Source organism: Saccopteryx leptura, chromosome 5, assembly GCF_036850995.1.
Source record: "Saccopteryx leptura isolate mSacLep1 chromosome 5, mSacLep1_pri_phased_curated, whole genome shotgun sequence".
In the NCBI taxonomy this organism is placed as follows: domain Eukaryota; kingdom Metazoa; phylum Chordata; class Mammalia; order Chiroptera; family Emballonuridae; genus Saccopteryx; species Saccopteryx leptura.
In genome coordinates, this window is record NC_089507.1 from 29,572,020 (window position 1) to 29,592,969 (window position 20,950).

The following is a 20,950-nucleotide window of genomic DNA, read 5'->3' on the forward strand; positions in this document are numbered from 1 at the left end:
GTCTTCTCTGCGTCTGCAAGCGCTGTCCTCAGCCCTCCCTGTAGGACACCTTCCTAACCTGTCCCACTCCAGTACTTTCAGACATTTCTTTCCCTTTGGCATGTTTCTGGTGTAAAAGATCTGAGTGACAACATTTTCTAGGTTTTATTTACTCCCTCTTCCACCCCCTGCAACTTCTCCGGCTACAGGAATGGGGCCAGATCCCGTCTGCCACCCACGCTGGGCGCCTTTAATTACAGTCTAAATGACTCTTCCTGGGCTCAGACTTACCCTTTCTGTTTTAAATGAATGATTTGGCTTACTCGTTTTTTCTTTTTCCCCTCTATTTCTATTAGGGTGACACTAGTCAACATGACACAGGTTTCAGGTGCCCGATTCCACAACACATCTCCGTACATTGTTCTGTGTGTTCACTCTCACCCCAGGGCAAGTCCTCGTCACCACCATCAATCCCCTCCACGCCCTCTTGCCCCCCCCCCCCAGCAATCACCACACTGTTGTCTATGTCCATAGGGGTTTTTGGATCCTTTTTTGCTCTATCCTTCACCTCCCTCACCCACACCCGCCCCCACAGCTGTCAGCCCACTCTATCTATGACTCTGTTTCTATTTTGCTTGTCAGTTCATTGTGTTCATTAGATTCCACACAGGAGTGAGATCGCTGGCACTTGTCTTTCTCTGACTGGCTTATTTCGCTTAGCATAACGTTCTCCAGGTCCATCCAGACTTCCTGGTACTTTTACACACTGCAATGCTTTGCGGCTCACTTATTTTCATCTGGCCCGAAGATCGATTCGGCATTTCCATCCTCTGGCCACTGTGGCCAGAGTCCACTCTGCCCCCAGGACCTTTACTCTCAGAAATCGGGTCTTTGCTTGAGGACCCTGACTTTCACATCTTAACTCTTGTTGTGGATTCTCTTTCTCTTCTTACCTTTTCCAAAGAGCAGCTTGTCAGGGTATTCTTTGGGGAACAGAAAAGAATTCCTCTCTTTCTATTCTTAATTGTGTTGAGGGTAGAAGAAAAGCGCTCCCAGTTGAAATGATAAGAAAGGAAGAAACATGGGACATGGTGCCTGCACCCAAACATGGCGGCTGCTGAGAGGCAGGGCAGGGGATGTCACTGGACCGTCGACTCGCCGAAGGCAGTGAGTGGTTCTAAAATTTTTGAAGTCCGGAAGCATTTAAAATCCTACAAACAATTGTAGGCGCACTATATACAAATTTCCGAGAAATATGTTATAATAATTAAGTCAAATATTAAAGAAAAAAAATATAAAGTCCAAGCATGCTTTATAATTAATAAACAAAATAAATACGACAAAATTAAATTTATTCTGACATTAAAAAACACTTTTATGTTACAGTTTTTGAGTTAGAATTCGTAAAAAAGAGGGGTTAAGAATTTAAAAAATGACAAAAAGTTATCTTTTTATATACATAGATACATTCTTAGTAAGATTTAGTAAATTCAGCAGGTCCCAGCACAAATGTGTTTTTTCATTCTTGTGTTTATGAGAAACATGATCCTGATGTGTCCTAGCAATTTCTTCAATGTTTGGGCATATATTTGAAAGGCAAACTCTCATTTCCTCGTCAATACATTGAAGAATTCCTCTCTTTCTACTCTTAATTATGTTGAGTACAGAAAACCACCACCATACATATCATCTTAACTTTACACCAGACAAATAGAAGAAACTTGCCTCCAGTCTTTCCGGGGAACATAGGGGGTAGTGTAAACAATCCAGAACCACAGCTTAACAGCCTTTTGCAACCTAATCAGGCAAGTGAGGTGGGGGGTTGGGCAGACTGTCAGCTTACAGCCAATTCCCCACACCTCTGTTCCCCCAAAATCTAAACTCCAAAAACCCTGTGGGATTTTTGGTCCCCAATAAGTACATATCTCTGGAATACCATAGGGCCACCTGGAAACCTTCTAGGGCACACCAGTGTGCCATGGCACACACTTTGAGAACCACTGGCCTAAGGAGAGAGGCCAACAGGGCAGGGGGGTGGCACAGACACATGGGAGCGAGCGCAGCTCATGCTGACACATTTATGACAGCAGCAGGAAGCCACGGAAACCAAGTGACTAGACTGAAAACTCATTACAGGGTAATTTCCATAAATTCTTCCTTTTCTCCATTAAATAGTAACTCCTCCAAACACAATTTGCCCCAAGGCTTTAATTCATACTGTGACACTTAAACACCAAGTCTGACTTAATAAGAGGGTTAGAAATATACAAAGGTTTATTTGTGGCGGGGTGGTGGTGGTGGTTGGTGGCTCTAAATAGCAATATCAGCCTTTCAACAGGCATCAACTCATCAGCCAAGACTCACAAGGAACCAACAATGAGTGATTTTTAAATATTTAAAGTCAAAGAAAGAATAATGCTAACCTCTCATGGGTTTAAGTTTCTCCCAGTTTTTGATGTTACCGTTGATCCAGGGCAGTATTTCCAGAAGATATTACTATCGTCACAGAAACAGTACAGCTGGGAACAATGCATGACGCTTCCACAAGAGCACATACCTGCCTTCCCAACAATGATCCCCTAGCAGTGATGTCCCCAAACCCTTTGCACCAAAAAAATCCACAATTAAAAGCAGACGGTGGGATTCCTACTCCAGTATTCCTTCTGCTGACCCATTTTGGCTCTCAAAACTTGATGTAATTGTCCATGATCAGACTCCTCGAGTTCCTCCTGACATTCTCAGATCTGTCGTCTCCAGGGGCCGACTCTGCTGCAGTGATATAGTCATATGATAAGAAATATATTTTTGGTTTTTCAGTCTCATCAGGGAGAGGAGAGAGGTTTGTGATTTCGCTAATCACCAATAGTCAATGACTTAATTAATCTGACCATGTAGGGAAATCTCCATAAAACCCCTAAACAACAAAGTTGGGAGAGCTTTTGCTTTGGTGCGCACATCCAGGCTCCAGGATGGTGGCATACCCCAAACTCCTTGGGGATAGAAGTTCCTGTGGTCACAATTCTTCTGGATCTCACCCTATCCACTTCTCTATCTGGTTGTCCATTTATATCCTTTATAATAGCCTTTATAACATTCCCCTGTGTTACAGGAGCTATTCTAGAAAATCACCCAACCTAAGAAGGGGTCATGAAAGCCCCTGATTTACAGCTAGTCAGTCAAAAGTAAGGTGTCCTGGACTTGTGATTGCCATCCAAAGTGGGGGACAATCTTGTGGAACTGAGCCCTTGATCTGTGGAATCTTCGCTAACTCCAGGTAGTTAGAGTTGAATTAAATTGTAGAACATCCAGTCGGTATCTGCAGAGAACTGGAGAATCGCTTGGTGTGGAAACCCCCACATTTGGTGTCAGAAGCGTTCCGTGAATAGAAACAGATCACAGGAGCTACATTATGTTCCCAATCACTAGACTCACCATGAAGGCAATAATCTCAGGTGATTACTTTTCAGTAAAAAACTTCAAGGTGACAACTTATATACAGAAAATGGTGACTGCCCATCACCTGCAGTAACATGAATCTTTCAGCAATTCATCAAACACCTATTTATTGAGTTTATGCACCATGCCAGCAACTAAGCCAGACTCTGGGTTAGAAGAGGGACAACTCTTCTTGCTGTCTAAGACACTAATCCAAGCATACGTGCATTATTATGCTATTTACCCACTAAAACTATTCTTCCTTCTGTTGTTGGAATGCTCTAAGCACTCCAGGAAGACCATGTGCTTTGAGGGCTGACACAGAGGACCACTGCAGCCAAGCATAATCGCACACTCGCCCATTGCATCCAGAACGCCCCATTCCTCGTCTGGCGTGGGTCTCTGGGGAAGCGAGAGGTAGAAGCTGACCAGGAATCAGCATGAGGATTTCTTGCTCTCTCTCGACACAACAACCTCAAGCCTCCCCACTTTCCTGGCTGGTGCAGAAACATGCTTATGAGAAATGCTGGATTACACACTGAACCAGTTACCAAAATGGATGATGTGATCTTCCAAAGACATGGTTATCTTCATACATTCACCAGCAGGACAGCGTCACTGAGCAAGATCTGCTTGAAAATGCCGTCTCATCTACGGCCATACCACCCTGAACGTGCCCAATCTCGTCTGAAAATGCCGTCGCACATTCCTCTGAGGGAGACTTCTCTGGGACGATCACGTACCGTGTCTTTTTTAAAGGTTATTCTAACCTGAAAGTATTAGCGAGCATCCCAGCATGATTAATAGGAAGCAAGGAAGCCACTTCTAAAGAGATAAAATATAACTACAGTGTAAGTCAGCAAAACGGTCAAGTAAATCCTGATGCCTCTGCTTATCATGGCGCTGCATTAAAAAGAAATTAACTCTAGAGGTCAAGAAAATACTGTAGCATAGGGAGAGAATTATAGCTGTCTCCCTGAAGACCTTTCTCCCTGAGGCAAGACAGCACATCTCCTAGATTAAACTTTCATCAGCGGGTCCCTGAATGCCATCAATCATGCATTACTGTCTGGCTCAGAGAACCCTGGGACTAGATGTCATTATGAAGCTCCCCATCCTCCATATGAAGACCCCCCCCCTTCCATTACTCCAAGGAAAAGAAACGATGGCAAAGCAGAAATAGAGAACTTTCAGATTAGCTCAAAAACCAAGAGGCCCCTAGCTCTACATCCCTGTCACCCAAAACAGAACTGCCCTTTGTTGCTGACAACTCCCACCAATTTAGAAAGGAAGTCTCCTTGGCACAGTGCTGTTGTGTCTCCCGCCGTGCGGTCGGCTGAACAGAAAAGGGCAACCGCTCTCACTTGTCTGCTCAACAAAGCAGCTCCGGCCGACGCCTCTGCCCCGTGTCCCGCTGCCTCCCAGCCGGGCCGGCACTAATTCAATGGAAAGGTCAACCAGGGAGCGCAGAACTAGGAGACAGAAACCGCACCGGCTATTTGAGCAGAGGGGAGAGCATATAAAAAGCTCTAACTAGGAAACTGAAAATGCCAAAAGGGTACATGGAGCGGTCACTGTGAAGGCAGTAATTGCAAGGTGGGGTTGTGACCGGTAGGGTTGGGGGAACCAATTGCAAGGTGGGGTTGTGACCGGTAGGGTTGGGGGAACCAACTGCAAGGTGGGGTTGTGACCGGTAGGGTTGGGGGAACCAATTGCAAGGTGGGGTTGTGACCGGTAGGGTTGGGGGAACCAATTGCAAGGTGGGGTTGTGACCGGTAGGGTTGGGGGAACCAATTGCAAGGTGGGGTTGTGACCGGTAGGGTTGGGGGAACCAATTGCAAGGTGGGGTTGTGACCAATAGGGTTGGGGGGACAAAGCACACAGGTGGGAATCGTTCTAGTGAAGAAGCTTGGACGTGGTGCCCAGGGAGCAAAACCCCTGCCACTGAGGAGAAAGCTTTGCTTGGAGGATGCTGGGGTCACTGGGCTTGAATGAAGGGCCCCAGCAATCAAGGACCCAGATCTGTAAAGAGCCAGTGGTGCTGGTGGCTCCGGGAGGGGGGCACGGAAGCTGTGACGTCGGAAAACCTGCCAGGTGGGTCAGCCCTGAGGGAGTTTCTCTGGGATGGTGCTCACAGAAACAGGAAGCAAGTTCCTTCTCCCTTCGCCAGCCCCGCAGGCCCCTTCTGGCCGGAGCCCAGCGGGCAGCAGGCCGGAGAAGCAGAAGCGTGGTCTGTGGAGTCCCCGCTCCGGCCTCACACGGCAGAGCCGAGGAGTGAGCCTGAACTAGGAGGCAGCGGCTTTGTAACTGGCCCCGGAAGCTGGCTGTGGGCGGGGAAAGTTGAGGCCATTTGTTTTCACACTCCATCAGAATACTAGTTGTTTCACCAATTCTTTTTTGATCGTACTTTTTAACTGGACAATCATCAGTCCTACTAGGGACTCCACTTCCCAGAGGACCTTGCAGCTGCATTCAGCCACAAAGTGAGCATAACATGAGGAATGCCAGTTCCAGGTCGCCTTCAGCTCAGGCTCAAGTCCCTGGGGCCATGCGGACCATGATGGCACTAGAAGGGATAAGCCTGAGTGGCACAGGGCTGCCCCGGCGGACAGCAGGGCTTGCTGCAGACCACCACCAGAGAACTAATCTAGGATGTCAGCTAGTGACCGTACCTGCTCAGCACACGAAGGGTTAGCTTGAGGAACGGCAGTGGGGGTGGGCAGTGCTTGGTACCCTGGAAATTCTGGCAGGATTGGGACACGGGTCGTCGGAAAGAAAATTCCTGCAGCAGCCATGAAGACCACCTAACCCTGTTCTGAATGTGTTACAGCTCTAACGCCCTTCTGTAAGGGGCCAGTCGTGCTGGGCCTCCGTATCTGCGTTCTTTGTTCACTTTTCTTTTTTTTTTAAACAACCTACTCAAGATGCAAGGCCATGCTTAGCTCAGGGCCATAGTTTGTCAGCCTCTGCTTCCAATCCACACCTGTGTGTTTTCCCCCCTGCTTGCTCAATTAAGAAGCCAGATCCTTACGGCTAAGACCAAGGCCACAGACTCCTGCTTCCCTGCTGCACCACCCCCCACCCCGCCACCAGGCTATTTCAGACCACCCATCACCTCTTGTGATGACTAACAGAAGCGTCCTCTTTGGACAGAGGAAGATCCCGGGAGTCTGATCAAGCCCTGCCGCTACTAGACAGGTCACCTAAGGTAAGCCACGCCCTGCGGTCCTCAGCTTCCTAATCTCTAAACTACAGAGGCTGAAAAAGACTGTGGTGATTAAACCACCTTCTAAATTGAAAACCCTATGAGCTAGCGTTTTGCGCATTTAACTGGTGTTACCCCAGTGTTACTCGTTACTCGGGGACCGTCCATGCAAAACCCACCCCTGAATAAAGCAGCGTTTTCAAAAGAAATCAAAACAAAACAACACTGGCAGGAGAGTAAGAGCAGGAACTGTGTGTGGCAACAGCCTTCTCAACTACATAAGCCGGGACGCCAGGGTGGAACCAGCTGGGAATATTCTAGGGAGAAGAGAGCAGGAAAAAAGTATTCTGTACTCTTGACGCTTACTGTAATCTTTAGGTAAAGGTTCCCTGACATCTTAACCAGATAAAACAATTAATCAACGCTAAACTCATTTGGAAACTTATGAATAATCTACAACATGGTAAAATTTTTATTAAAAATTATCCATCAAAGTTAGAAGAAGTGTATAAAACACCTTCAAGGAAGAGAGGCTTTTGCTAGACAGACGATAAGCACAAATAATATCACAGGGTCACCATGTAACCTGCACAAGAAAGTATTCTTTAAAAACCACTTGTGCACTACGGCTGTGACAGCTGCCACTGATCGTGAAGGACTTGGGTCTCCAGTAGGGTAGGCCCAGCAGTCTCTTTCTCAGAGAGACCAAGGGGGTCTCCGGCTTCTAATGGTTGTTTATCAAAAGTAACTCTAATGTTTTTCTTAAAAGCAAAAATAGCAATCTACTGTCACTAATTTAAATAAATGGGGTGACTTCCCAAAGTGTGTCCACGTGACTGCATTTCCATGAAGAAAAGGGTTCCGATTCCATCTGGAAACACTGTCTTGAGGGTCCCCGTGGGCACCAGCAGAGAAAAGCCTCCGGAAGGCCCAGAGCCCAGGCGCCTGTTCTGCTTTGTTTAACTCAGTTTTCCAACAGACCCCAGAACTCTTCTTCCCCCTCAAGCAAAGTTTATGCACATCTTACCTTGTCACCGCTCCACTGTGCACTGAGATGGAAATCACTAGGGAGAATCCCACTTACGGGGTCTGAAATCTTCTAACTATTCCACCCATCCTTTCCTTTCTCACGATCAGCAGCACACGTCACTGACAGTAGGCAATGCATACAAGGATCTGTGTGCCCAGAAGATAAACCTGTGTCTGCCGCAAGAGAAGAGTCCCTATTGAGTCCTCTGTGTTCAGAAATTACGCTGCTTGTTTCTGAGTCCTCTATAAAAGAATAGGGAGAAAGCTCTCCCCGGGGAAAGCTGTGGCCAGACAGCAGCATGGGCCCTTGAAACCCCTCCCACCTCATCCCCGTAAAGGCAGCCTGGCAGGGCCACAGACATGAGCCGACTGGTGGAGCTCTGGTCATCTGACCCCTCACCCCGTCACTGGGGACAAAATGCCAGCTCTCAGGCCCAGAGCCATCCACACCCAGGAGGAGGAGGGTGGGAGCAGAGCAGGTGAATCCAGCTGCTCCCCACTGCTGCCTTAGACCAAAAAGACAAGCTCAGAAAACCCCTCCCACCGCTCCCCCCGTCTGGGCGCCTCTGCACACACCGCACTGTGCACCACAGGAACCAGAGTACAGAACGGCCCAGAGAGCGGACGCAGCCCTCCCTTTGCCGGCCAATAACGCAGATGTGCTCCAAGAAATGCCAGTCGCCAGCAGGACTCTCAGCAACAAGACAGAAAGCTTCAGCCCCACTGAGCAACAAGCAACACCCTACAGAGAACCAGCATCTGATGTGACTGCAGCTCCTTCGTGATCAGATCAGTGGGGCGGGGCGGGGGGGGGGGGCACAGTCACAGCTGTCACCTCCTCACCCAAGGTTAATGTACCCTGTACTCTGTAAGAAATCTCTTCAGAGCAAATCAAAACCGCTTGAAAGCCTTAAGAAAATGCTAAACCCAAAATAACTTCTATAAATTCTGAAATTACGTGGCCTAGTGAGCACTCTGAATTTCCAGAAAGATTTTGTGCCCTTCAAGCCTCTGGCATACACACATTTCTTCTTCGTTTTAACCACATCAAGAAATCCCCTAAGAGATGCCATTTTCTCAGCAAGGAAAGTTACAAAAGAGAATATGAAATGGGCTCGTTTTCACAAGCAAAGTGAAACACTTCTATGTTTTATTCATGCAAAGCGAAACCCCTTCCCTTTGCAGCATTGCTAATTGAATTTGCTCTTGTAAATTGCTCTCTTAAAAAAAAGAATCAAAAGCAAAAGAAAGTTGTTTTTTTAAAAAAGGGCAGGAATACAAAGGTCCCTTCTTCTAGAGAATGAAAACTCAGGGGACCCAAGTGGAGAAATAGAACTGTTGACTGGCAAACAGACTTTTCTATTTACTGCAATCCAGCTCGAGGGTCCCCAACCAGCACCTGGGTCTGCTGAGGTCCCGAGAGTTGGGAGGGGACCCTGCGTGAATTCTCACTTACCTGTTGACGTTGAGCGAGATTAAGAAGTGGTTTAACAACACGCGAGAACCTAGCCCACCTCTCAAAAACATAACCAAGCAATGTGCCCTAATTTAAAACATTTTTTTCTTTTCTTTTTTTTTAAAGTTGATTTTAATGAGAGAAGAAGGGAGAAGGAGAGAGACAGGAACATTGATCTGTTCCTGTCTGTGCCCTGATCAGAGGTCAAATCAGAGGGTGGGAAGCTCTTCCAGCTTTGTAGGGCAACTGAACTGAGTGTCTGTCTGCAACAGCCTCTCTCCCTCTGTCTCAAATGATAAACTGTTCTTGAAACCTCCCTGAGGTCTGGCCCCTCCGTGCCATGTCATTAGCTGTATCCGCTAGCGTCTATGGCTTTAACAAATCAAGAGCTAACGTTCATTAAGCACTTGCCACGTCCCTATCGCTGTGCCAATTACTGCACACACACAGGCACGGATACACGTGCCTTGTGGTCCTCATGATGAGCTGCATTTCCGACGACAGAAGCCGAGGCTCAGAGCTTGAATAATTTAGTTGACTGGAGTTTGAATCATTTTTTTCTCTCCCCGAACATGCGGCATTTGGCCTCACTTTAAAGAGCTGGGGCTGCTGCAAACCTCATCAGTGAAATCAGCTCAGAACTTAGCCTTAAGAAAACAAAACCCGACCTCGTTGCACATGTATATTTGATCTTTTCCTTGGCTTCTGCCTTAAAAAAACAAACTTGGAGGACAGGAACCAGGGAAGGATCAAGCACCTTACACCCTTCCATCAAGGCTAAGCATTTTTAATGATGAGCAAACATTATCAGGTGTTTTCCTCGTAAAATTGATTAATTCATGTCAATGCATGGACTTCAACGCTACAGCTCTGCCAAGCAGGTGAGTGACGGGCATGGATGCTTACTCTGCCCAGCCGTCAGCGTTCTTCGCTTTGTTACAGAACTGCGAAGACCCAACTGTGATCCCCCAGGAAGGGTCAGCCCACCTGCAGCCAGAGGACGCCTCACCTGTCCTGTACAGACCATTTCTCGTGTCTCGGTCCAGCAAAAACGCTTGTTCTTTGAATGGTGAATGCTCAACTATTTTCCTTTCTGGCTTAGAACTTGCAACTGAATCAAGACTATCAAAGTCACTAACGCCCTTGGGAGACCAAGGCTGGGGTAATCCAAGGCAGGGTTCCCTAGGGAGGACCCGTGCTCCGATAGCCCAGAATGCCCAAGAATGGAACCGAGAGCGCCCCCTCTCTGCTGTCCGGGGATTTCACCCGCTTTTGCAATGGTCCTGTCCATTTTCATCAGTGCAGTAACTAAATCACCCTGCAGCTCACCCCTAAAGGCTAGGGGATTCTCAGGTACATCGAGAGTCGCCAAAGATTAAACATATAGTTGCCCCCTGAACAACACGCGGTAGAATACGTCTTTGAAAACCAGAACTTCCTTGCTGGAGAACAGGAAATTCCCAACACAGCTAAGGAAATAGCACTTCTATAAATAAGAAATTTGCGGCAGAATTTCAGAAAAATACACACTGAATGGAATTTTGATTTGACCAGCTGTTTCAAGTTTTAAAAAAGATCAGCCAACCCCACGCCCCAGAAGTTTCAGGGGACTACGGCTTAGTGATCTAACGCCTGTGATTCGAGGCTGTAGAACCGCTCCCTTCCTGCAGCCCCGTTAGCAGAAAACACTAGCAGGAGGGCCAGTGAAGTGACCGCGTGGAATGGAGGGCTAAGACGGACTGCAGAGGAGGGGAAAAGAGCAGTGAAAGTTCGGGGGACCTGGGTGCGCTGGGAGCTGAGGTGACTGAGGGTGAATGAGCAGGGGGAGAAATGTGCGGCAATCGAAGGTGGGATCCAGAACTGACAAGAGATTTCAGGTACAGAAACCGGAAGGTAAGGAGCATGGAGCGTTTACGGGGTGGGGAAACGGAGACAGGCTGTCATTTCTTACATTTCTAAAAAAAAGTCTACTGTCCTTGCATATTCGGTGAAGCGCAGGAACAGCGAGACAGGCTTCAGTGCTGAGCTAAACCTGGGGCACCGGGCGGGGGGGGGGGGACAGGTGACCACGGCACCGCGGGGCACACTCACCGGCCGTTGTCGCGGCCCACGCCCCACACACGGATGCTGACGATGGGCTGCGAGTGCAGCACGGTGCGGTCCATGGGGTCCAGCAGGCTGAGCGTGTCGTTCTCCAGGATCAGGTACATGTCCTTTCCCTGGAGGCAGTGAGAACCGCGTCAGCCCCCTCCTGAGGAGCGCGCCCTCCCGCATCCGCGCTGTCCAGGGATGGCGTCTCCCAGGAGCACGCCCTCCCGCGTCCGCGCTGTCCAGGGATGGCGTCTCCCAGGAGCACACCCTCCCGCGTCCGCGCTGTCCAGGGATGGCGTCTCCTGAGGAGTGCCCCCTCCCGCGTCCGCGCTGTCCAGGGATGGCGTCTCCTAGGAGCACCCCCTCCCGCGTCCGCGCTGTCCAGGGATGGCGTCTCCACCGTCCGAGGAGGCCACCCCTTGGGTCTGTAATTTGTTTTCCTTAGACACAAACACCCTCTGCTGACTAAACTCTTTGAGAATCTTTCAGATTTCCCTCACATCCCAATTTCTCCCTCCCTCTCCGAGTCCTCTAAAATGGGTTGCCAGCCTGCATTCTAGCCAGCTCTTGTTTTCAATCATTTCCACTTTCGAATCTTTAAGAAAAAAGGCGAATGGTAGGTTTCCCGGAGAATCTGGTCTTTTGCTCAGGCCAGGACCGGAATCTGCTCGCAACCACATTCTCCCGGGCCTTCCCCTCGGGCCGGACCCCAGAGAGCACCCCTCCACGGCCTGCTCAGACCACAGCTCTTCTCCACATCCACACACACCACTTCTTCCTGTGTGATATGGCTGGCAATGGGCAGAAACAGCTTTGTGACATTTTTTGTTACTACCACAGCTAACATTCACACGACTTTATCACATCGCAGATGTTCCGTCACATGCTCAAGGTACCTTGGCTCACGAACTTTCCAACCTGCCCTGAGAGCTTGGTTTGCTATGATTTCCAACTAGCAGATGGGGAAACCAAGGCTCACAGGACAAGCCACATGCTCAGGTCTGACCCAGAACCTGCGACGCCGTGAGCTGCACGGGTGTTGTGTTAATGGGGGTACGGGGAGGACAAGCTCTCTTATCTCTTCCGCGGCTACTCAGGTTTTCGGGTTTTCCTGTCCGTCTCCCCACATTTGTTGGCTCTTTGAGGGTAGGGACGATAGACTATTCAACAATACTCACCCTGAAATTCCTGAAGCATAATTTAAAGAAATTATTCAACTTTGCTCAACAACTGAAAGACTGTGTCTCCTGAAGCTCGCGGTCAACCCTGAGGCTGGGACACTGCAGCTAGGGAGGTCTAGCTGGGGAGCACAGTGGGGCTTCCCGGTGGGTCCTCAAACCCCAAAGCGGGATGGATAAATTACTCCGGGGTCTGGTTTTTGAGAAGGATGTTTTCAGTTCCCACCCAAGGTTCTCAGACTGAATACAAGCTCCACTGCTGAGGTGGCAGGCGTGGGTTTTCAGTGCCTCTGCTGGCCAAGGAGTAAGTTATTGTAAGAGTCTACGTCTGAGCCCTGGCTGGTTGGCTCAGTGGTAGAGCGTCGGCCTGGCGTGCGGGGGACCCGGGTTCAATTCCCGGCCAGGGCACATAGGAGAAGCGCCCATTTGCTTCTCCCTCCTTCCTCTCTGTCTCTCTCTTCCCCTCCCGCAGCCAAGGCTCCATTGGAGCAAAGATGGCCCGGGCGCTGGGGATGGCTCCTTGGCCTCTGCCCCAGGTGCTAGAGTGGCTCTGGTCGCGGCAGAGCAACGCCCCGGAGGGGCAGAGCATCGCCCCCTGGTGGGCGTGCCGGGTGGATCCCAGTCAGGCGCATGCGGGAGTCTGTCTGACTGTTTCTCCCCGTTTCCAGCTTCAGAAAAATACAAAAAAAAAAAAAAAAAAAATCACCAGCTTGGACCCAAGGTCGCTGGCTCTAGCAAAAAAAAAAAAGTCTATGTCTGAGATCCAGGGTGATCTGAAATCTTCCCAAAGGGCAGGGAAGCCACTTCCAGAAGAGAGCCCCGGCACAAAACACAGCTTGTGCAGACCGCACCAGAGTCCGGGGCAACAGGCTGCCTGCGATCTCAGATCCACAGCGCCCCCAAAGGTCTTTTCAGGGGAATTGCAGCTCATTCAGCTTGCTGAGGGGCGAGGCCTCTGCCTGGGGCCACCTCAAGGTTGAGGCTGTGTCCAGACCTGGGGCAAAGAGCCAATTCTTAATTAACTACCTCGCAGGATAACCGTGATTGAGGTGCGGGTCCTGAAGAGGTTCGGTTGCCCAGCGCCACACAAGCACTACTGGTCAGTAGCTGAGCAACGGTTCTCAGAGCCAAGAGCAGAGCCACGCTGTTGTGCCCAACACTGTCCTTCAGCTACAGGCCGGGCTCCTGTCCTCCAGACTTCAGGTGAGGGCTGCCACTAGCGGTTCTCAGGAGCTGCGTGGCCGCCGGGCCAACCAGGGGATGTGCTCTGAAACACCTGGGGGCCTCTAGGGCTTTCTGGTGCCTTCTTCTTCTCTCTGTCCCTTCCCTGCAGGAACTAAGCACTGACTGCAGCCCAGAGGAGACCTCACCCCACCCAGGACCCACGGGTAAACAGCCCCCAAGACAGCTCCCACCGGGCAGCAGCCCCCCCTCTGTGCAGCTGCACCCAGGGCAAACATCGTGCAGGTACTAACAGACTGTGAAGGGCTTGTTGTGGCTGATGTCATCACCTGATGCGTCAAACAGTTTTTAGGATGTGACCCGTAGTGAGATCAAGTCCCCCCTCACTGAGCTGGGTGACGCACTTTCTTTGGGCTGGTTCAGCTTAAAAATCTCAACTGGCTCTCCCAAAGGCAACGGAGGCTCTGTTAGCAGGAGGGGGCGCTGGAGTGGAGGCATGGAGCAGCACTGCCCACGAGGCTCGGCAGGCACGCTTACAGGTCGCGGAGCGCGGCAGGGATCGGCTTTTCCTGGTTCATATTTTTATCAATATTTCATATTTATACTAGTTATTTGTCTTTCTGAAATTAACTAGTATTTCAAAATGGAATCACTATGTTCAAAGTGAGAAAGAATATACAGGTATCAATTTCTAAACTCATATATAACACTGATTTTCAGATTGCAAATAAAGAAGAATGTGTTATAAAGCCTGATTTTTCAACTCTTGGAGCAGCGGCATCAGGATTTTTGTGTGCCTGTGTGGGGTCACGCTCCCCTTTGGATACACTCTGAGAGGGGCGCGGGTCTTCTTCCAGGAAAACTGCTCTTGTATCCTGGCATGCCCAACTTTGCATGCAAATTTAAGGGATTTTCTAGGTCCTAAAATCCACAATGGATTCCTGGGGACTCAGGGACCTCAGGTTAGACCCTGTCACTTAGATGCTGCAAAGTGTTCTCTTGTGGGGTCCCAGTCCTCACTGGGCCCTGACAGTGCTAATGGGCAGATCACAGGGTGCACCCTGCCTGCATGACCTGCTTTAGGGAACACGCACCCGACAAACACCTGCAGTGTCCCACAGTGTCCCACAGAGCTCTGGGCTTCGTGAAGCACCACAGAATGAAACCAAGCCAGCCAGTAATTATTTCCACGGGTTCCTTACCTCTCCCCAAATGCCGACTGTATCCCGGATGTCGTTTTTGCAGTAAGAAAGCTGCCGGATGCAATTGTTGACAGCAACACTACTTTTCCCAGGGGCGAGGTCCTCCTCTGCCATTTCTACCCATCCCAGAGAGCGCACCGCAAAACACTAGAAGGCAACATCAAAGAACGTGGAATTACTCCTCAGTCACAGGTCAGTCTCTATCAATTTTCCCCCAAATCCTCTACAACAGGGGTCGGGAAACTTTTTGGCTGAGAGAGCCATGAATGCCACATATTTTAAAATGTAATTCTGTGAGAGCCATACAACGACCCGTGTAAGTTACACATTATCCAATAAAAATTTGGTGTTGTCCCGGAGGACAGCTGTGATTGGCTCCAGCCACCCTCAACCATGAACATGAGCGGTAGGAAACGAATGGATTGTAATATATGAGAATGTTTTATATTTTTAACATTATTATTATTTTTATTAAAGATTTGTCTGCGAGCCAGATGCAGCCATCAAAAGAGCCACATCTAGCTCGCGAACCATAGATTCCCGACCCCTGCTCTACAAGGTATGCTAATGAGTCTAACTGCTCCATAATGTTCGACCATCTAGTCCTCTATGGTTAGGAAATTAAATTGTGACTTTTTTTTGCTATTAGGAAATGTAGTGATAAATCTCTTCTTGCCTAACTTCCTGTGTGTGCTCAGATTTCTTTCTTAGAATAGATTACTAGAAGAAGAATTACAGGGCCAATGGACATAAAAATTTCTAAGCCGCTTTATCTATTAGAAGGCAGGGTTTTTTTAATAGTAAGAAGTGCAACCCCTACGAGCTCTGTGAGTTGTTAGCACCTAGAAAAAGACGATAGAAGAGAGAATGAATTATATCCATGTCAGGCATGTTAATAACAATGAGGCAAAATGTAGTAATACCCAGAAGTGAAGGAAAACGGGGGGAAAGCGCTTCCCTGGTAGCAAGTCGCGGGTCGTACCGCACGTTATTAGCACTGGACCCTGAGGAGCCTGCAGAATGCACGGTCTGTTGAGACACCTTACAGCACAAACTTCATTTACGCTTTTTACCATCTAGAGATATTTTGAGATGACGCTCCTTGTCTTTCTAAAGTTTAGTTATTCAATTAAAAAAACAACAACAACCAAAAGCTTTATATACCTATTGCAATAAGTAAAAAATCCAAAGCTGTAAAAGGACAGACACCCCCGGGACATGTGAGGGCGGCAGCATCTGCCCCGTGGGTCACTGCCAGGACGGCAGGGTGGCTCGGGGCCCCTCACCCGACCCTGCAGTCCAGATTCCTTATCCCCCTCTGAGGGCTGGGGTCCCTCCCAAGCTGCACCTATGTTGAAGAGACCACCTTCCAGGATAGGAGGGGCATCTTGTAAAGTCTCCCAAAGTGAACGTCATAATTAAATGAAGAAACAGCCTGACCAGTGGTGGCGCAGTGGATAGAGTCTCGATCTAGAACACTGAGGCCCCACGTTCAAAACCCTGAGGTCGCCGGCTTGAGCCTGGGGTTGCCGGCTGGAGCATGGGACCATAGACATGACCACATCGTCGCTGGCTTGGCTGGAGCCTCTCATCCAGGCACGTATGAGAAGCAACCCATGAATAACTGAAATGCCACAACTACAAACTCTCATCTCTCTCCCTTCCGGTTTCCTTGTCTCCCTCTCTCTCACTAGAAGAAAAAGGAAATGCAACAAACTATCCCAAAGTGACTACATTCAGTCCAGTTCAACCTTTCCCAGTTCAGCCTCCAAGTTCAGACCCTTTTCTGGCTTGTTAATCACAGTCTCTCAGGGGAAAAACACAGACACATACGCACACCCAGAATACCAAAGACACTTGACTTGAGCACAGTGCAGGGGATCCTCACGTCCTCCTGCGGGAAGCACTGTGGTGCCTGCGTAACCGCCCAGAGCAGAACGGCTGCCGTATGCTGGTGGCGCATGGGTGTGTGTGTGTGTGTGTGTGTGTGTGCGTGCTCCCAAACACACCAGAAAGGGAAGGCTTCCCTGCAAGGACTGTGGCGCACGGGGCTGCTCCCAAACACACCAGAGAGAGAAGGCTTCCCTGCAGTGACTGTGGCGCACGGGGCTGCTCCCAAACACACCAGAGAGAGAAGGCTTCCCTGCAGTGACTGTGGCGCACGGGGCTGCTCCCAAACACACCAGAAAGGGAAGGCTTCCCTGCAATGACTGTGGCTCACGGGGCTGCTCCCAAACACACCAGAAAGGGAAGGCTTCCCTGCAAGGACTGTGGCGCACGGGGCTGCTCCCAAACACACCAGAGAGAGAAGGCTTCCCTGCAGTGACTGTGGCGCACGGGGCTGCTCCCAAACACACCAGAAAGGGAAGGCTTCCCTGCAATGACTGTGGCGCACGGGGCTGCTCCCAAACACACCAGAGAGAGAAGGCTTCCCTGCAAGGACTGTGGCGCACGGGGCTGCTCCCAAACACACCAGAGAGAGAAGGCTTCCCTGCAAGGACTGTGGCTCACGGGGCTGCTCCCAAACACACCAGAGAGAGAAGGCTTCCCTGCAAGGACTGTGGCTCACGGGGCTGCTCCCAAACACACCAGAGAGAGAAGGCTTCCCTGCAAGGACTGTGGCGCACGGGGCTGCTCCCAAACACACCAGAAAGGGAAGGCTTCCCTGCAATGACTGTGGCGCACGGGGCTGCTCCCAAACACACCAGAGAGAGAAGGCTTCCCTGCAGTGACTGTGGTGCACGAGGCTGCTCCCAAACACACCAGAAAGGGAAGGCTTCCCTGCAAGGACTGTGGCGCACGGGGCTGCTCCCAAACACACCAGAGAGAGAAGGCTTCCCTGCAGTGACTGTGGCGCACGAGGCTGCTCCCAAACACACCAGAGAGAGAAGGCTTCCCTGCAAGGACTGTGGCGCACGGGGCTGCTCCCAAACACACCAGAGAGAGAAGGCTTCCCTGCAAGGACTGTGGCTCACGGGGCTGCTCCCAAACACACCAGAGAAAGAAGGCTTCCCTGCAGTGACTGTGGTGCACGAGGCTGCTCCCAAACACACCAGAAAGGGAAGGCTTCCCTGCAAGGACTGTGGCGCACGGGGCTGCTCCCAAACACACCAGAAAGGGAAGGCTTCCCTGCAAGGACTGTGGCGCACGGGGCTGCTCCCAAACACACCAGAAAGGGAAGGCTTCCCTGCAGTGACTGTGGCGCACGGGGCTGCTCCCAAACACACCAGAAAGGGAAGGCTTCCCTGCAATGACTGTGAAAGCTGTCAGGACCCTGTCTCCCGGGCGAGGCCCTCACATTCTGTCTGCGGGTGTGTGTGCACCACAGTGCAACTGCTCAAAGGAGAGGAGGGTGCCCACAGGCACAGGGCCGGCTGGGACCAGGGAAGGGGCAGCCTCTGGTCAGCACTGCGGTCTGTCTTAGCTGGTCTGCCTGCCCCTCTGCTGCTCTGCTTCCTTGGCCCCAGACCACACCGTGCTGCTGCAAGTGGACATGCCAGACGTGTCACGATGCACGTCACAGCACCTCTTCCTCGTTTGGTAAGACAATCAGCGTCACTGGTCTGAGCCCAGAAGTGCTCGTTCCCGCTCCTCCAGGGAGCACTGTGCAGCTCACCAACTCTCTCCTCTGCTGGCTCCCAACACAGTCCCTAGTCAGAAAACAATGCAACCACCTACTCTGGCCTGCTGTTTCACTCGTTAGCTACCAGCTCCATGTGCCCCTCCTGCCTCAAAAAAAAAAAAAAAAAAAAAAAAAAAAAAAGAAATGTAAACACTCTTGATTTGAAGAACATTTATGTTATTCCAGCCTTTAGTAACAGAAAACAAGCATGACACAGCTGTATCATCTGACCCAGCAAACAAGGCATTCTTCAAATGTTAAAGATACCGACTCACTTCATCCTTCCCTCAACCCTCTGCGCTCCACACTGAGTTAGCTGCACCCACTCTGCACACGAGGAAAGTGAGTGAAGCATGAAGCTGTTAAGTGGCGGACCTAGGATTCAAACCCAGGCAATCGGACTCATTTTGGGGCTCCCGCGCCTCACTACTCTGCTCTATGCCTGAGATTTTACTAGAGGGACAGTGTCAGATGGGGCTCAGCCCACAAAGACACAAAGAGTGCTCCAGGACACGGACAGTGGTGTCGATACAGTTGTGAGTGCATGGCTGGTGTAGGGATGGCCTGGATTCATATCTCAGCTCTTAGATTTACTGGTTCTGTGAGCTCGGGCAGGTAATTTCAAAGTCCCCATGTTTTACGTTTGTTAAAACAGGAATAACCATTGTTGCCTCAGAGGGTTCTCACGAGGAGAAACACAGCAAGAGAACGCAGCAGACAGAAAGCACTCAGTGAACATCTCGTTGAATGAAAGGGCAAAGGAAGACAGGGCCACGTGAGTCTTAATCAGAGTTGTCGAAGGGGGTAATGAGAGAAGCAGAACATCTGTAATTGGGGTGACCACACATTTCAATTGTCCCCAGGATGGCTCTGGTTTATGCTTGTTGTTTTGGCAAAGCTATTAAGACACAACTTCTTTTATTCTCAAAAGTGTCCCAGTTTGAATAACAAATTATTATAGTCACTCCAGTCAAAATCCCAGTGCATCCAGCCTCCGGTACGTAAACATGCTGAGATATGGCCACATATGGGGCGCAGAATCAACAGGAGCTGCTATGAGCACAGCGTCCTGGTGATCCTGGGTGGGGGTTTGAACCCTAAGAAACCGGTACTGTTGTGGGATGTCCTTAAAACTAGAAGCCAGGAACACATTTTTTCACTTCCTCTAATTGGCTACTATAAAGTCTTACAGCCTATGAATACTCAAAAAAATTTATTAACAAGTAAAAAACAACAACAACAACAACAACAACAAACACATACACAAAACACAACTGGCTGCTTTTTGTCTCTTGAGTCTAAGAACTCATGGATTTCAAAATAAACCGGCTCATTAAAAAAATCCAGGGTATTTTTCTTGGCTAAGAAATGCAAACGGCTAACTAATCCCACCACAGTGCGTTAAGTATATTGTTTTGTCGTGGTGATAAAGAGAAAACAAAAGCGCTAAATATATTACTGTTATTTTTATTTCAAGTAATTTTCCTTGTGCAATCCCACTATTGCAATTTAGTTTCTGATTTGGAAAGCTCCACCACTGAAGTAAAAGAAAACTGGATGTACGGGGAATAACAGAGCGCCGCCTGGGAGTGGAGCGACACAGAGCAACCTGAGCTGTTTGGTGCTGCCCCCGTGTGGCCGGAAGGTTTATAACCAACATCACTCTTCCTTCAACAGGGGTATTAATGATATCTGTACTAATCAGCTCTGAATAAACACTCATTTCAGAGTACGTGAAGAGTTCAAAATATGTAGTAAACCTGCTTTTAAAAAATACTTTTTTTCAATATTTGAATAAAGATCAATGCTTGTTGCACTTTGATCGATGCTCATCTTAGCCAAAAGAGCAAAAAATAAGTAATGGTTCAGAGCGTGGACTGTGTCATCACACGAATCTGGATTCAATCGTAACCTTGCTATTTACCAGCTGCTGACTCTGGGCAAGTCTCTTCCCGTCTCTAAGTCTCAGTTTCTTCATCTGTAAAATGGGAATAACAACAGTACCTACACTTCCTAACATTCACTCTGAGAACCAAAGGAGATAATGCTGGTTGAGTATTTAGCATACTGCCTGGCATGTAGAAAGAACTCAACAAATTTTTATCATTATTATTGAAAAATGTTAACTCTTTTCGATGTGCAGATTTTAAAGATTTCCCTTGTTTAACAGATTCCAGCTAAAAAGCTAACAGGTGGTGTGGAGGGGAGGTACTGTAGACCGTGGTATGTGCGAACACCAGACCCAGAGGGCTTTGTAAAAAGACAGAAAACTGGGCCCCGGCCTCCCCACCCCCGTTTCTCATTCAGTAGGTGAGGGAAGGGCTCAAGAACCTGCATTTCTAACCAGCTCCCACGTGATGCTGAAGTTGTTGGTCTGGCGACCACACCTTGAGAACCACTGATGTGGACAGACGGCCCCTTTCCATACCCAAAGTCATGCTGTGCCCATGACTGGTCTCGAAAGTAAAATCTGGGTTCAAATCCCAGGACTGCCACTTATTATTTGTGATCTTGGGCAAGTTTCTTAACTTCTCTGTGCCTCAGTTTCCTCATCATAAAATATCAACACTA

General features: G+C 49.3%; 1 protein-coding gene across 7 annotated transcripts in view; it reads right to left on the reverse strand.

Moving 5' to 3' along the window:
• The window catches only part of APBB2 (amyloid beta precursor protein binding family B member 2), a 392,308-nt gene that overhangs the window by 64,897 nt on the left and 306,461 nt on the right, over positions 1-20,950 (reverse strand). For all 7 annotated transcript variants that reach the window (XM_066387008.1, XM_066387007.1, XM_066387012.1 and 4 more), the window contains 2 exons: positions 14,758-14,904; positions 11,196-11,323 (listed from right to left, as the gene is read on the reverse strand). In XM_066387008.1, the coding sequence (XP_066243105.1) occupies positions 11,196-11,323; positions 14,758-14,904 (275 nt within the window). The remainder of the gene's footprint in view (positions 1-11,195; positions 11,324-14,757; positions 14,905-20,950) is intronic.